General features: G+C 36.9%; 1 protein-coding gene and 1 pseudogene across 1 annotated transcript in view; one reads left to right on the forward strand and one right to left on the reverse strand.

Moving 5' to 3' along the window:
* ADGRV1 (adhesion G protein-coupled receptor V1) overlaps positions 1–16,376 on the reverse strand; it is a 529,718-nt gene that overhangs the window by 426,381 nt on the left and 86,961 nt on the right. The window contains exons 22-25 of the mRNA XM_025992909.2: positions 11,637–11,813; positions 7,030–7,210; positions 5,919–6,121; positions 1,328–1,457 (exon numbers count right to left, since the gene is read on the reverse strand). Of these exons, the coding sequence (XP_025848694.2) occupies positions 1,328–1,457; positions 5,919–6,121; positions 7,030–7,210; positions 11,637–11,813 (691 nt within the window). The remainder of the gene's footprint in view (positions 1–1,327; positions 1,458–5,918; positions 6,122–7,029; positions 7,211–11,636; positions 11,814–16,376) is intronic.
* Positions 8,044–8,615, forward strand: LOC112915546 (small ribosomal subunit protein uS12-like; annotated as a pseudogene).

Here is a 16,376-nt window from a genome sequence, read left to right on the forward strand (position 1 = left end):
GCAGTCTACAACAATCTGTTTCAGGCTGGCTGTGAGAAATACCCACTGTAAAACCTCCAACAGGTCATTAAAACTCTTGGTACCTCAGTTTTCTCACCTAAAAAAAATGTGCTGCCTTTAACAGGACTATTCTAAAGACCAAATAAATAATGTAAAAAATAAAGCACTTGGCAATATATAAGGACTAAGACAAAGAGAAAGTGCTTCTACCTTCACTTCCAATACATCTTATACCCTACCCATTACTTTACTAACAGTTTAAAAAGAAGACAGGAAGTGTAACAATGACAATGGTGGAAGAGAAGAGGAGTAAGAGAAGCAAGTCCACATCCATGTCTATGTGCTTCTACAGTATCCTTGATTGACATACGAGTTTAAGATCTGTTCTGCTCTTCTACTCTTCCCATCAGCCAGACTGGGATACACCAGACATTATGGCCCCCCAAATCTGAAATAACCTTAGAGGACTAAGAGGCAAAATGAGTTTTAGAGAATATCCAGTGCATCCCCCATATTAGCTACAAGTCATAAGAGAGGGTAAAGTTCAACACCGATGCACTCTGAATAACATAAAACATCCAGCAGATGTCTATGTTATGTAGAGTTGGTTTTAAAGACAAAACAATATGAAATAACAGTTTTTCCCTTAACCCTCAGGTGAATTTAGCTCCTAAAAATACTGCACTTCTTAGTCCCTAGCTATGACTTGGGGAATAGAAGCCAGTGTCTAGATTCCTTTACTCCAAGCCCAACTCACTGAGGCAAAAATGAAATTCTCTGTCACTATTGTTTACTAAGAGGCTGCAAGATAGGTTTTCAAGTGAGAACTCATGCACAATACCTAACAATGTATAATCTAGAGATACAGGAAGAAGTTTCCACATAAAATACCAAGTATCACTATGACCAGAAATATTACTTCTAAAGAATACTTAATGTTCCTTATCACACAATAATGATCATTAACGTTTTCTCCATCACATTAAGTATTATTAACTACAAGTGATACAAACAACAACTTTTCAAATGTTTTATAGTGACCTCTAATTAATGAAGTCGTTTCACAAAAATATGATTTGGGGATGCAAGGACTTGTCTCTGGAGGGCAAACAAAGATGGTATTTTTACATGTCACCCTCCAAACACACCATCCAGCATATTTTTACTGCTTTATGCAGTCATCCAAGCTGTGGCCGTTGTTTAATCTTTTCCCTGGCTTGACCTCCTTTGCTTTCACCTGGGGTTTTGGGAACACAGGGAAGGGAAATTTGAGGAAATTTTCCATACAGACAAGCAAATATTTGATACTTTTGAGTCATCAGCTTACCTCCTCCCTCCAAGTTCAGTAACTCAACTTTAAAAGATTTTTCCAATTCAGGGACAGAATTATCAGTGATATTAACAGAAATGTACTTATATCTTTCTCCTGGTTGAAATTCTAAGGTTCCAGCAACACTCTGAAATACAAACAAAAGATTTATCCACTAGATTAGAATTATTCTGTGTGTTAATGTGCAAGATGAGAATGTTTTCTATGTCCCAAATTATTAAAAATACTGAAACAAAAGAACATAAGTAAAATATAAACCTGAGCCTGCATAGCTCAGTTGGGTAAGCATTTGCCTTCAGCTTGAATCATGGTCTCAGAGTCCTAAAATGAAGCCCTGCCTCAGGCTCCCTGCTCAGGGGGGTCTGCCTTTCCCTCTCCCTCTGCCCCTCCCCACCATGTGTTTTCTCTCTCTCAAATAAATAAACCAAGATAATTTAAATAAATAAAATATAAACCTGAAAACACTTAAATGGATATGAATAGTGTTCAATATAAATTCTAAATAAATATTCAACTAGGTAAAGCAGATGGATTTTTATTTCTCTTGTTTGCCTATTCAGTAAAAAAAAAAAAAGTACTTAAGGCAAATGAGAAATCTGAATAGGTGACATCCACAAATTCCTAAATTAATTCAATGAAATGTACATAACTTTTGACCAAGTATATTTAGAACTGTTCAAATTATATCACTAAGTAATATAAATACTCAATGTATAACAATGGCATTTTCACGTTTTTATTCTGAGGATCTCTCCAAATAATAATAAAGACCAGTCTATTGGGCGTTAACACTTTCTTGATTATACTTCCAACTGCAATTCATAATATAGATCTCTCATCAGAAAAGTTCACATACTATAGCAAAAACAAAAAAGTTAAGTTCAAAGTCATAAGGCCCTTTTTTCCCCCCAACTCATGAGAACATATTTTAAAGTTGTTTAAATTTTTCTAGTGTTATTAACTTGTGTGGGTAAACTATATTTCATTCTCAGTAGCTATTAATGATCTTAAAGCTAAATTGAGAAACAGAAGTACCAATTTACCTACTCACTCATTTATTTACTTTTTTCAATATTTATCAAATGCATGGTATCATGGACATGGTACCATTTTAGATGCTTGGGATTCAAAAGCAGCCAAGATAAATTTTAGCTAGATTCTATAAGGAGTGTTAACCATGTAATATAATCCAGATAGAATAATAACTGCTGTAAATGGCATACAGTTACCTCAAGAAGGAAGCAATTAACTCTGTCTAGAGGATAGTCATCAATGGAGTTAACTCTAGGAGTCATAACAACAGAAATGATATTTGACTGCCTTAGGAAACCATCTTAACTTGACCTTAGCAATATCCTACACAATGAGCCATTCCCTCTTCTAGAAGTATGTTCTTCTCTGATATTCCATATCACACTCTCAATTTTTCCTTACCTTTTTAGCTCATCCTTTTTAGTGTTCTTTGTTGATTTTAACAGTCTCCTTACAACCTCTAAAAACTTCTGTTCATCAGACTCTCTCTAGACTCTCTCTCTAGACAAGGCTACTATACACTTAGCCTTCAAATGTTATTTATTATTCTCCAGTCTCAAATTCTGTCTCCAAACTCTGATATCCAGACTTAACTCTTAATTCCTATTTCAAAGTTTTCTTATAATTTCTGTCAGGATTTTTAATTCATGATTTTTCCCTTAAAAAATCTATGCTTTATCCAATCCTCTCCACAGTACTAAGTTACACAGAAGCAAGTTACTCATGCCAGGAACTAGGGAGTCACTCTTGACACTCTTTTCTGCCTTTTCCTTAGCACTAAACAATCTTCAAATCCTGCCATTTTAACTCTGACACATTTCTTGAGCCTATCTTCTCCTTCACATCTATACCACTACCTACCTAGTTCAAGATACTAATAACACCTTTTGCCTTGTTCTACAAAATGGACTCCTTGCTGGTCTTCCTATATTTAGTGCTTGTATCTTTCAATTCTTTCTCCTCAGTTCAGACTAATGATTGTTTATAAATACATAATACCTTTCAATTACTTCTTTGTTTTTAAAACATAAGGCACAAGAGTACATGATTTCTAAGGCCTAGCAAAATCCCAGTGCCCACATATCTTATCTTTTTTTTTTTTTTTTTTTTTTTATTTATCATAGTCACACAGAGAGAGAGAGAGAGAGGCAGAGACACAGGCAGAGGGAGAAGCAGGCTCCATGCATCGGGAGCCCGATGTGGGATTCGATCCCAGGCCTCCAGGATCGCGCCCTGGGCCAAAGGCAGGCGCCAAACCGCTGCGCCACCCAGGGATCCCCCACATATCTTATCTTTTAACATGACACCTAGCTCTCCACACTCCAGAAGCACTGGTCTTCTTTCTGCTCCTCATTAGGACCATTTAACATTTTACTCATGCTATTTTACCAGTCTCTAGTAGTGCTTTCCCCCTTCATTTAGTTTACTACTTTCCTCCTCCTTAAACTTCAGCACTCTGCATAGGTATCACTTCCCTAAACAAGGCCTCCTTAACTACCTTGACTATGTCAATACCCACCTCTCTCCCAGAGTACCAATCCTGAATATGCCTACAACTGTGATTCAGTCACTAATCAGTTGTTTCACATCACTATCAAGAGCTGGAAGTAAGCACCTGGATGGTGGGGATCACCTGTACCTCAGTATATGAGAATAAGGTTAAGAACGATGATGTCTGGGGCACCTGGATGGCTCAGTAATTGAGCATCTGCCTTTGGCTCAGGTCATGATCCTGGAGTCCCAGGATCGAGTCCCACATCAGGCTCACCACAGGGAGCCTGCTTCTCCCTCTGCCTGTGTCTCTGCCTCTCTCTCTCTGTGTGTCTCTCATAAATAAATAAATGAATAAATAAAATCCTTTAAAAAAAAGAACAATGATATCTGATATTCAACTGTATCCTCTCCTGTAGATGATCTCTCCTGGCACTTCCCCTCCTTCCCACAATACATACATGCTAACACACAGCGCCTAAGAAGCCCTACTTTTGTGCTAATGCAGATCAGAGACAGCTGACCCATCATAGAGAAGTGGAGACAAATTATTTATCAAGTTTTCAGGGACAAAGCAAAGATCACAGTTCAACGTGGTGAATCCAAAGCCAGACAGGATATCCAAGTACCCTAAAACTCAACTCAGAGGTCTTCAAGGGTAGTAGCTTTCTGATAGTCATGAAAGAAGGAGGCATAGGTTTTGTTTTATTTTGGTTTTAGTTATTAAAGCAAATGGTAATCCAAGTGGAGATTGGGGCTTTCCAGACTACCTAAGAACCGGACACTATCAATATAAGAACTAAAGTATTTCTTTAAGAAAATGCAGAGAATTCTAAGCTAAGCTGTCATTCTTGTGGAATATGTTATATACCAAATTAAAGGTGTAACGTCAAGGGAAGAGAAATATATATTGCCCAAGTAAAAAAGTTTGGGAAAGAAGAAATCTGAAAAAAAAACTCTGCCAACTGGACTACAGCTAAAATTAATTGAATTCAATTAGCCGATATTTCTGAAGTTTGAGCAGAAAGGCTATACAAATTACTGGACACTGCACCATTGTGCAGGTCTTCTCAGGAAGAAGGAGAAAAACAGGGAAACTGTTATTAAACTGAAAGAAGGTGATTCTTTGGGAAAACAGAAATGTTGAAGGATATAAAATACTTCCTAAGAAGCACAGCCAAGAAGAAATTACAAGCATTTGCTTAATATGAATGAATACTGGTGATAATAAGAATAAGCAGTGATTACTGTCACTGTATATGTGCCATGTACAGTACGTGACACTTAAAATGCTGCCATCCATCCTCAGAGCAATCCTACCCAGCAGATATTGTCTCCTCTTAATGATCAGGAAATTGAGGTCAGGAAGATTTGAGTTCCCAAGGCCACACATTTAGAAGAGCAGTTTAAACCCAGTTTGGTCTGGTTCAAAATCCCAGTTTCTGTTTGCAAGCACCACACCGCTTTTCACTTGAGAAAAATATAATTAAAATGGAAAGGACATGACATATAATTTCTTCACAAATCTGGTCCCATTTGATGGACATAAATAAGAGGATTTATTTTTTTTAAAGATTTTCTTATTTATCCATGAGAGACACAGAGAAAGAGACAGAGACAGAGACACAGGCAGAGGAAGAAGCAGGCTCCCTGTGGGGAGCCTGATGTGAGACTTGATCCCAGGACCCCGGGATCACAACCTGAGCTGAAGGCAGACGCTCAACCACTGAGTCACCCAGATGCCCCAATAAGAGGATTTAAATGTGTAAGAAACCATTGTTAATATACCTGATCAAAACCTGTAACACTAAAATAAAGAATAGAAATGAAAACTATCACAAATACAAGGTGCAAGTGGAATCATCAGTATAATACTACTTAAATGTCAGGCTTCAAAGGACTGAAGTACCTTAAGTCACAGAAATGTAAAAGGTGAGAGAGCTGTCAGTGCTTATTTTCCTTGTTGAGTATGTCCTGGGACTAGTGCAAGTCCCTTCCAGGCCTCCAAGAGAAGGACAGAGTCTGACAAGGGCACACACCACTTCTAAAGGATTAAACAATTTACCTGGTAGTCCTCAGGACTGAATGCCGTCAGTGGGACTGTTCTAAATTCTGCCAACACCCTACCCAGGAGCCCCTGTGCCCGGATGACCAATAACCTCACTTCTCCATCTTCCTCCTGCACAGTGATGTGTGGAATACTGCTTGTGGGCAGGGTCATTGTGTCCTCAGGTTGAGGGGGCAGTCCTGTGGAGAACTGAAGCAAGCCTGTAGGAAACAAAGAAAGGCAGGACATTCAGGCCCCCATGATCTGTGGAAGAACATCTTTTCCATTCGAAACAATCTTGCACAATTATTTTGATCACCAGAATAAAATTTTGAGGGCTTTCATTTAGAAAAGACTTTAGTGAAGATTCAATTAACATGCTTTTGACACAGAATATGAGTTTTCAAAATGCTCAAAGTTAAAATGATAATTTTCCTTGTCTCTGCCCAAAGAATCTCATATTTGCATCTCTAAAATTCATTCTTGGACTTAGAGCAGAACATGATTAATGCCACTCTAAATATTTGCAAAATACTTAAGAAAAATTTAACTAAGAAAATCAGAGTTGAGGAGTCTCCCAAGTTTCCTACACAGACCTTTTAATAGTTGTTCTTGCTTTATTCCTACAAAAGAACTATTAATTTTCAATGTAGAAAAATGGTCTCAATTTTTTAGGACAGATATCTATAATTATTCCCCCATTAAGAAAATTATCACTTTGCAGCACAAAAAGGAATTAATATAAACAGCATTAACTCCAATTCTTGAAGCTTAATAAAACATAAATTACAAAGTACTTCAATTAGTTAGGGGTAACATATCACGATAGGATAATTTTTTAAATTAAAAAAAAATTTGAAAGCCATGAATAGGAATACTTTTTTTCATTTTAAATAATCCTGTATGTACTTCGCAAAACATATTTTTAAACTTCAGAAATTCATCTTTTTATTTTCTTTTATAAACAATGTCCCTCATAATGGCAGCTCAGAACTTCAAGAGCCTAGAAGTTAGAGGGCCTAGAACTAAGAAGTTCTATTTCAATCATTTGCAAAAAGTTCCTTAAGAAGTTTTTAACTAGACCAAGTACACTCAGAGAAGAGAGGATTATTGCAAAGGGCTTGATTACCATATGGATGATCACTAGCTTTGATGGTGATATCTGTTGTTTCCTTTTCAGGGTCTATACTTGCACCACTGGTAGGAGTTGAACCTAGCTTCCCATCTCCAGGAACTGCAGAAACCAGTGTCACACGGAAATACTCATTAAGCTCAGGAATACCATCATCAAGAACATACAGATTCAGGACCTAAAATGTAAAAATCCAAAGGCATGAAGCAATGAGGTATACAGAAATTACTTACCACTTAACAGAAGAAAATAGGACAGCCAATTAAGTTATATTTAATTGAAGTTACTACTTAACATGATCCATTAAGGAATGCCTGACATACACAGTAGCCGCATTTTAGGAAAGAGATTCACGATGGACCTTGCAATTATGGCACAAGTGATCCTTCCAAAAATTAATAATAATTCAGCCATGCTCCAAAAAATTTAAGTCAAAATTTGAAGTGAAAAAACAATTCACCCTTCTTTTACTAACTGAATTAGCATTACCACACCTACAATGTGCTAGGGTTAGAAATGGCTCCAGTCCCTAAGAGGCTCACAGTCTACTGTACGAGAGAATCTACGAAGAAAACATTTAAAATGCAATGTAAAATGCTAGTTAGCAGATTTGTTGCCTAGTTCTGATATTATAGTGTTTAATATATGGCACATATTAAAAATGTTGCAAGATTTAAAATAAATACATGTTAATAGTCATGACAGAATTATGTACAGACAAAAAAACCCAACCAACTCTACCTTCTAAAGATTTTGCAACAGATACGTTTTAAGCAAGTCCTAAGGTATTAGTTGAAATTATAAATGGGAAGGGCATTCCAAGTAAAAGAAACACTTGTAAAGGCACAGTGCATGAAAGAATAAGGCGCACAGAGGCCTGCAATTAGACCACCACGGCTGAAGCAGGAGATAAGGCTGGATAGATAATCAAGAGTCAGATCACAGGGATCTTTTACACTATCATTAAAAAAAAAAATTGACTCTTTTGCTCAGGCCCATGGTACCAGCAGGATGAGCAGATGTTGTGTTCTTCCTACAGTCAAGAAGCTCCATAGCCACTGTCGAGATCAGAAGTGCCAAGATAAACAGTACAAGAAAATCCATTTGGGCAGAGTCCTGAAGGCCAATGCTTTTAGAGGTACATCCCACTCAAAGGGAATTATGCTGGAAAAAAAGAGTTGAAGCCAAATAGCCAAACTGTGCCATCAGGAATTGGGTCAGGGTCCAGCTGATGATGAAAAAAAAAAAAAAGCACAGCCTTTGTACCCAAAAATGGTTGTTTCAATTTTATTGAGGTGTTTCAGTTTATTACAGTTTTTATTTCTGAAATAGTTTCTTCCAATTTTTATTTGATGAACAGGTATTTTTAGTGATTGCTGCTGACACCAGAAGTAAACTGTTGATTTTATTCCAGGAAAATGATGTAGTTCTGATTGCTGTATGTGATAGCAAAGGGTCACGCTGTTGGTGACATTCCTGGAGCTGGCTTTAAAATTGTCAAAGTAGCCAATGTCTCTCTTTTGGCCTTATACAAAGCCAAGAAGGAAAGACCACGATCACAAATTTTGATGATTAAAACATGACAGCAATACATTTTCATATGCTAATAAAAATCGAACCTTATTCCAAAGGCAGTGGCATGAAACTGAAGAATCATAAGCAGGAAATTGACAAAATGAGAATGTAAACAGAGTGGACAGGGCAAGAAAGGATGCTAGGAGTTGAGATAGGAGGTGACTGAACAAAAATAATGAGATTCTGAACTAATGCAGAGACAGTGGAGATGAAGAAAAATAGATTTGTTCTGGAGAGAAAAGACCCAGAACTGATGGATCTTTTTTTTTTAATGTAGTTTTTCTAGAGAGTGTGATTTAGTAGGTCTGAGGTAGAATCTGAATTCAGTTTTTATGTTCATTTTTATCAAGATTTTAAATAAAAAAAGTAATATATGGCATAGCCGATATACTGAGAGGGAAGTGTAAAAATGACACCTACTACCCAAATCATGTCATCATTTTTAAACTAAAGAGAACAATATTTAGTTTGATGATTTAAAATGTCTTGCCCCTAGGAAGCAAGCTAATAAATGCTGCTCTGAAAAGTAACACCAAAACATCAAGATGTACACTAAAAATAAAGCAGCAAATATTTTTAAGGGGTTAAAGCATACCAAAGTAATCATTCATTTTAGTGAATGAAGACCCTATCAAATTATAAATAAATGTATTTTACATAGTAACTCAGTAAACCAAAAAAGTATTTACCTTTATGTTACTACATGATATATACTCTACTTTCTGTTCTATTTTTTTCTTAAAGATTTATTTATTTATTCATGAGAGATAGACAGAGAGAGAGAGGCAGAGACACAAGCAGAAGGAGAAGCAGGATCATCACAGGGAGCCTGATATAGGACTCGATCCCAGATTCTAGGATCACACCGTGGGTTGAAGGCAGATGCCCAACCACTGAGCCACCCAGGTGTCCCTCTGTTCTATTTTTAAAGTCTTCATAACTTGCTTAATTGATTTTATAATTAATTGGTCATTTAAAAAAAACTTGAAAAAGACATTTTCAATATACTTTCCTGTACCTTAGAGAAACACACACACAGACATACCACACACTTTCCAGACTCCCTTGCAGCTAGGTTTTCAGATATGATTTAAGTATATTCAGTTAGTTGTACCCTCCAGATATCTGGAAGGCAGCAGCAAAGTGGAGGCTACCTTACTGCTGTGCATACTATAAAGCACAGACATGGAGCACTAGTGACATCTCAAGACCCTGTCATTGGCTTTGTAAGAATGAGAGGCTGGTGTATCTAGCAGTAGTCTTATAAGTCAATCCCATAGTTCAGTGTTATTATTTTTGCTCTAAAGGTCAATTATTTTTTTTAAAGAAATTAAAAATGAAATGATAGGAGGAAATATTTTAAATAAATCTTGACAAGAATATGTGTAACTATTTTCCTGATCAAAATGTGATTATTATCTCTTCCAAAATATGCATGAATCCACTTTACAACAATGGTTTCAAGTTATATTTTCATTTTATAGTTGGTAAATTTCCCAAGGGGAAAATCTGTGGGATCAGCCCTGGTTTCCAAATAGAAACATTTAAAAAAATGTTAAAACAATTTTAAAAGGACCATATAATATAATTATTACTTGATTAAAAACAAAAAAACTTTAAATCCAGAAGGGTAGTGAAAAAAATGGTATCAGATTAAATATAGTCCTTTAAATTGAATACTTTAAGCCTTATTAAAACTTGCTAGATGTTCTATTTTTCCTCATTTTACCAAAGACTAGGAAAATATTTATCATGGATCTATTTGCAACCTGCTATAGGAGAAATTTTATTATATTTAGTCTCCTTCTTCCCCAAAGTTATTGAGATTTGATCATTCCTGTTTAGTGTTAACTCTTTAAATCTATCTTCTCTCAATTTTATATTTTTCACCCAATTAACTCCTAAATCCCTTAGAAATTTTCTCAAAGATTTTATTTGCAAGCATTAAGCTATTTTACTGTTTATCACTGATGACATATAAGCTAATTATATTTTTAATGAAAAATTATACTGATGTGACTACTCTAACATGATAGATTAAAAGACTGTTTAAAATATTCGATAGAGGACACAGTCTCATCCTGATTCCACTTGCAAGAAGTGCCACTTACTTCTGGAACATCTATTCAGAAATGAAATGATGGTTCATGGAAAGTTTTGATAAAATTGGAGATGACTTGTATTTTCAAAGCAAAGAAAATTATCTCATTTTTCCATATTAAAAAATAAAGTTGAGATTACAGTTACAAGAATTTTTCAGTGGCGTATTTGAAAGCAGAGTACCATTAAGAATTCTACATTGTATCAAATATCACTTACTTCTGGAGCAAATATCACTTACTTCTGGAGCATCTATTCAGAAATGAAATGATGGTTCATGGAAAGTTTTGATAAAATTGGAGATGACTTGTATTTTCAAAGCAAAGACAATTATCTCATTTTTCCATATTAAAAAATAAAGTTGAGATTACAGTTACAAGAATTTTTCAGTGGCGTATTTGAAAGCAGAGTACCATTAAGAATTCTACATTGTATCAAATAAAAATAATAAAAAACTCACACTGACAACTCTTCAAGCCATACCATTTTTATTACACTGAGATTTAAAAAACGTAAAAAAAAACAGATAAAACTGTAATATACATCATTCAAAAATCCTGTTTTTCTTTTACATAAATAAATACAAAAACAGGGGCACCTGAGTGGTTCAGTCAATTAAGCATCTGCTTTCGACTCAGATCATCATCTTGGGGTCCTTCAATCAAGCCCCAAGTTGGGCTCCTTGCTCAGTGAGGAGTCTGCTTCTTCCTCTCCCTCTGCCTCTACCCCTACCCCGGCACACAACTCTCTAAAATAATTAAATAAAATCTTTAATAAGTACAAAAACATTTTAAACCATGATATTTACATGATGATTTAATTCTCTATAAATTGCTTAAATAGCAAGACCCTGCAAACAAATTACAGAACCAACAGATAAGGAAAAAGCCTTCCAGGAGGCTTTCAAGGAAACAAAAGGTAGGGTTTACCTCAGATCTCTGCCAAGGAAGGAATGTGATAGTTCCACTAGCATTAGCAAAATCATCAACAAGATAATTAATGCCGTCGGATTCGATCTGTGAGATGGTGTAAAACACATGCACATAATCCAGAGCTCCTCTGGTTCGCTCCACCACACATGAAATGGTGGATCCCTCCTCTGCAATCTGAAATTGAATATAAATTATTTATAAGTATATACTAATTCAAATCAGTGATAAAATTATTATGCTTTCATGGAATCCTTTTACCGTAACCTTAGTTCTTTAACTTTCTAACACTCTGAGACCTCCACAATCTTTTCTTGGTGTTTTATAGATTTTACAAAGCTACAAAATACAGAAATTACAAAAATAATTCTTATAAGCAGTTAACTGTAAATAAACTTCATTCACTGATACCATGTGTGTGCCAGCCACCGTGCTGGACACTATGGTACAAAAGATTACCAAAAAAAAAGCACAGTCTGTTCTCTGGATAAATCTAAAAAGGAAGACAAACTCAAAGTTTTATGATAAGTTGAGCATAGACAAACCAAATGGGGGGGGGGGGGAGAGCAGAAGTGAGGGGCAGAGGATAGAATATGCTACTAGGGAGAACAATCTAGGCATGGATAAAAAAGTAACAGAGTGGATTTCATGAAATAATTTTAAGGATAGCATAAAGTGATAAGTGGCGAGAGCCTTGAGAAATGTCTACTGGGGAGATAAGACTCAGGTCAACGAGGGCATTTATGTTATGCTTAATATTTTTGATAGTTTTGTCATATATACATAACATATACACACATCTGTAGGTATTTTTCACCTGGAAAATATTTTTATCTGTAACACTTAATACTTAAAAATTATATAAAGCAAGGAATTAGAAGAGCTATTTTTTTTTTTTTCTTGAGAGAGAGCAAGAGCGAGCACATGCATGAGCAGGGGAGGAGCAAAAAGTTCAAACAGGCTCCACCCCTAGTGCAAAGCCCAACATGGGATTCGATCTCATGTCCCTGAGATCATACATTAGCCAAAATCAAGTCAGATGCCTAAAGGACTGAGCCACTCAGGTGCTCCAGAAGATCTTTTAGAAAAAAGTCTTCATACTCTTAAATTCTCAGTCTTTTAAATTCAATTTTATTTTTATGTTAGTAAGCAGATATATAATTCATAGAAAAAAAGTACTGAAACTGAATGAATAAAGCTCAAAATACAAATCCTAATTTAGATAATGTCATTCTATTTTTCATATCAATCATAAGCACCTCTGTCAGCATTAGACAGAGCCACTTTGGTGCCAACTCTGGGGCTGGAAAGAACAGATTTTAAATTTATCCACAAACAGGCAATAGTCAAAACAGTTATCAATGAGCATGGAAACACCAGGAGATGTTCCAATAAATCCCGAGTTTCTCCAACCATCAGCACTTCTGCTTCGAAAAGTAATAGCAACCTTAGGTGCCCTTAGTAAACAAGACCAAGCACTCCTGGGACAATACTATAACTCTTTTATTTGCCTGCAGGTCCCTGACATGAGAAGCCCAAAATGACAGGTGGTTGTTCAGCAGAGCCTCCAGTGTGTCTCCTGGCAGACACCTCTGACCCAGGCAGAACCAGAACTTCTAATCCAGCAGAGCCTAAAGCATGAGAGTGGGAAACACAAATTCTGGCAGGTGGCCACTGGCAGTGATGGAGATAAAGCCACTCTTACTTCTACGTCTTGCCTTCTGAACCCATGTAGTCCAGGTACTGAGAACACTGAACAAGTATCAGTCACTGGAAAACACACTGGATCATGGGGGACAATACCCCCACCCTACAAGATGTGATCCTTGAGCTGGCAACTTAGCTGAGTCTTTTTTTTTTTTTTAAGATTTATCTATCTATTCATGAGAGACATGGAGAGAGAGGCAGAGACACAGGCAGAGGGAGAAGCAGGCTTCCCGCAGGGAGCCGATGTGGGGCTCGATCCTGGCACCCCAGGACCATGCCGAGCCAAAGGCAGATGCTCAACCACTGAGCCCCCCAAGGCGTCCCCTTAGCTGAGTCTTTAATATCCCAACCCATTATTGAAGCCAACTGCTTCCGAAGTGATGTGACATATAGTAAGGGCAGGAAATCTTAGGACTGTGTGCCTATTGTTATGCCTCCTTCACATAAAGGGAGTCCCTTTGAGGCAAGCTTCTGGGGGCACGCAGCAGGCATTATTTTAGCATTCAGATGATGGTCTAGCAGAACTACTAAGAACATAAACTCATCAGCTAAAGTAAGTGTTAATTCCAATAATAAGGAGTTTCTGTCCTCTCTGGAGTAAAAGCCTCACACTTAGTGCCTACTTCCATGTGCCTATTCACGTCACTCTCCCTAGAACCTCCTTGTCCCTAGTCTTGGTGATCCCAAGCCCCTGTCAGACCACTATGTCATTAGTACTGCAAATACAGATCTTCATAACTTCAGACCATTTCTCCATTCACAGAAGATGAATGGCTAAGTGGGCTGTTCATTGCTCTGCCCTCATCTTTCAGAGCATCTCCTGAACGGAGCATTAGAGTAGTGGTGGCTCACTTTTACAAGCAGCAACACATCAAGCCAGTGAGGCTTGTGTGAAAAGGCTTGATTTTTCCTCCTCCATCAGTTAGTTACAGGTTCTAAGGCAAAGAGTTGACTTTTAAATATGTCCAGTATGAAATGTCTACTAAATATCCAAGAGATGTGTCAAGGGGGCAGCTAGAGAAATGAGTCTGGAACTTTGGAGAGAGGCCATGATTGACATAAATTTGAGATGTATCAATGTAAAATGTATTTAAGGTTACATACAAATGGTATGTAAATACATCATTATATAAATGTTATTGAAAGACTAGAGGGGATGACAAAAGAAGTAACTATAGATGGAAAGAAATGGACCAAGTATAATCAGCTATGCTATAACACTGGTTTTAAAATCATAAAATTGGGGGATCCTTGGGTGGCTCAGTGGTTTAGCCCCTGCCTTCAGTCCAGGGCATGATCCTGGAGTCCCCGGATCGAGTCCCACAGCAGGCTCCCTGCACGGAGCCTGCTTCTCCCTCTGCCTGTGTTTCTGCCTCTCTCTCTCTCTCTCTCTGTCTCTTCTGAATAAAATAATAAAATCTTAAAAAATAAAATAAAATCATAAATAGTTCCCATGCAATTGATATATCAGAGAGCATAATGTAGATAACCCATAATCCATAATCTGTCATGTGGATTCACATTTGCTTATGTGATTTCATCTTCAAGAAATGGTGAACACAGAAAACTGCAGCAACCTGAAACATGCCACATGGGAACACAAACATACCTGAAACATCTACTAGCTACCTCAATCCAACACGTGTGTTGTTAGCCACACTTAATTGCATCTAATGTGACAACTTTCCCTTTGATAGCAGATAACCCTCTTCCCATGATTTCACAAGAATACACAATCTGCAATTCCTCTGACACATACTTTAAGGAAACTTAAGTTTTCTCTAGGTACACACCATACTTCTTGCAGTATTTAAGTATTAAACATCTATTGTGTAAAACTGTTTATTAGGTCCCTATCTTCCTTTTTTACATGCCACTGACCAAGTTTTTGAGTAGTGTTCTCCTAACCTATTTTTCCCTTAAGTTCTGTGTTTTCTTTATTTACTTTGGCATAGTGTAGGAATGTTTTTAGGAGCCCTTCTATCACATGATGGCAGAACTAACTGCTCTGCAGGTGGGGCCCTCCAACCCTGAGGCTGTAGAGAAGAGGAAGCAGCACAAAACCCAAGTCCTCAATAAGCATCTAATTTAATTCCTACCTTCTACCTAGGCATCTACAGCAGCATATTCACCATAGCTGCTGGTACATGAACGTGTGATGGAAAGAGTACAGCTTTAAGTTGGGGCAAACAGTCCCGAGGCGCCTGGGTGGCTCAGTCAGTTAAACGTCTGCTTTCAGCCCAAGTCTTGATCCTGGGTCCAGGGCTCAAGGCCCACGTCGGGCTCTCGGCTCAACAAGGAGAACCTGCTTCTCCCCTCAGCCTGCCATTCCCCCTGCTTGTGCTAATAGATAAATAAAATCTTAAAAAAAAAAAAAGAAAAGTCAAACAATCCTGAGCTTCTTATCACATGATTTCTTCTTAAAATGAAGATCATAATGTCTCATGGATTTTGGTGGAGATTCAACAAGTGTCTTGTATGGTACCTATAGTAATATATTAAGTACTGAACAATTGTTATATTTCTTCTCCTTAACAAATACACAGACACATACACAACTGCAAAAAATGCTACATTCCTTTTTTTTAATCAAGAAATACATATGCTTACATATTGAAAAATACAAATCCCCATCCATTTTGATTCCTATCACAATGCGAACACATTTGCTCCATTATACCACCCCAAATTTTTAACTAGAATGGACATTTTCAGTGAGTTCTGTTAATAAGCCATTAATCCCGATGTGTATATTTTTAACCTTTCCCTTTTTAGCAAGGGGCATGGCCAAAGACACACTCAGGAATCTTTATGTCTCCTTACAACTTTTCACCAAGTCAATAAGCATTATTACCATGTAGCACCCAAGACTAAGAAAGGAGCTTTTTACTTGCAGTAATCACACAGGAAAAGCTATTTAACCATGCTTTCATTTAGTAAAGCCCTAATCAAAATGTATTAGCTACTATTTTCAACTTAAAAAGAAAAAAAGAAAAACAAAGACTGTCATATCAATACAACTGTATACAAATA

This window comes from Vulpes vulpes, chromosome 14, assembly GCF_048418805.1.
Source record: "Vulpes vulpes isolate BD-2025 chromosome 14, VulVul3, whole genome shotgun sequence".
Taxonomy (NCBI): domain Eukaryota; kingdom Metazoa; phylum Chordata; class Mammalia; order Carnivora; family Canidae; genus Vulpes; species Vulpes vulpes.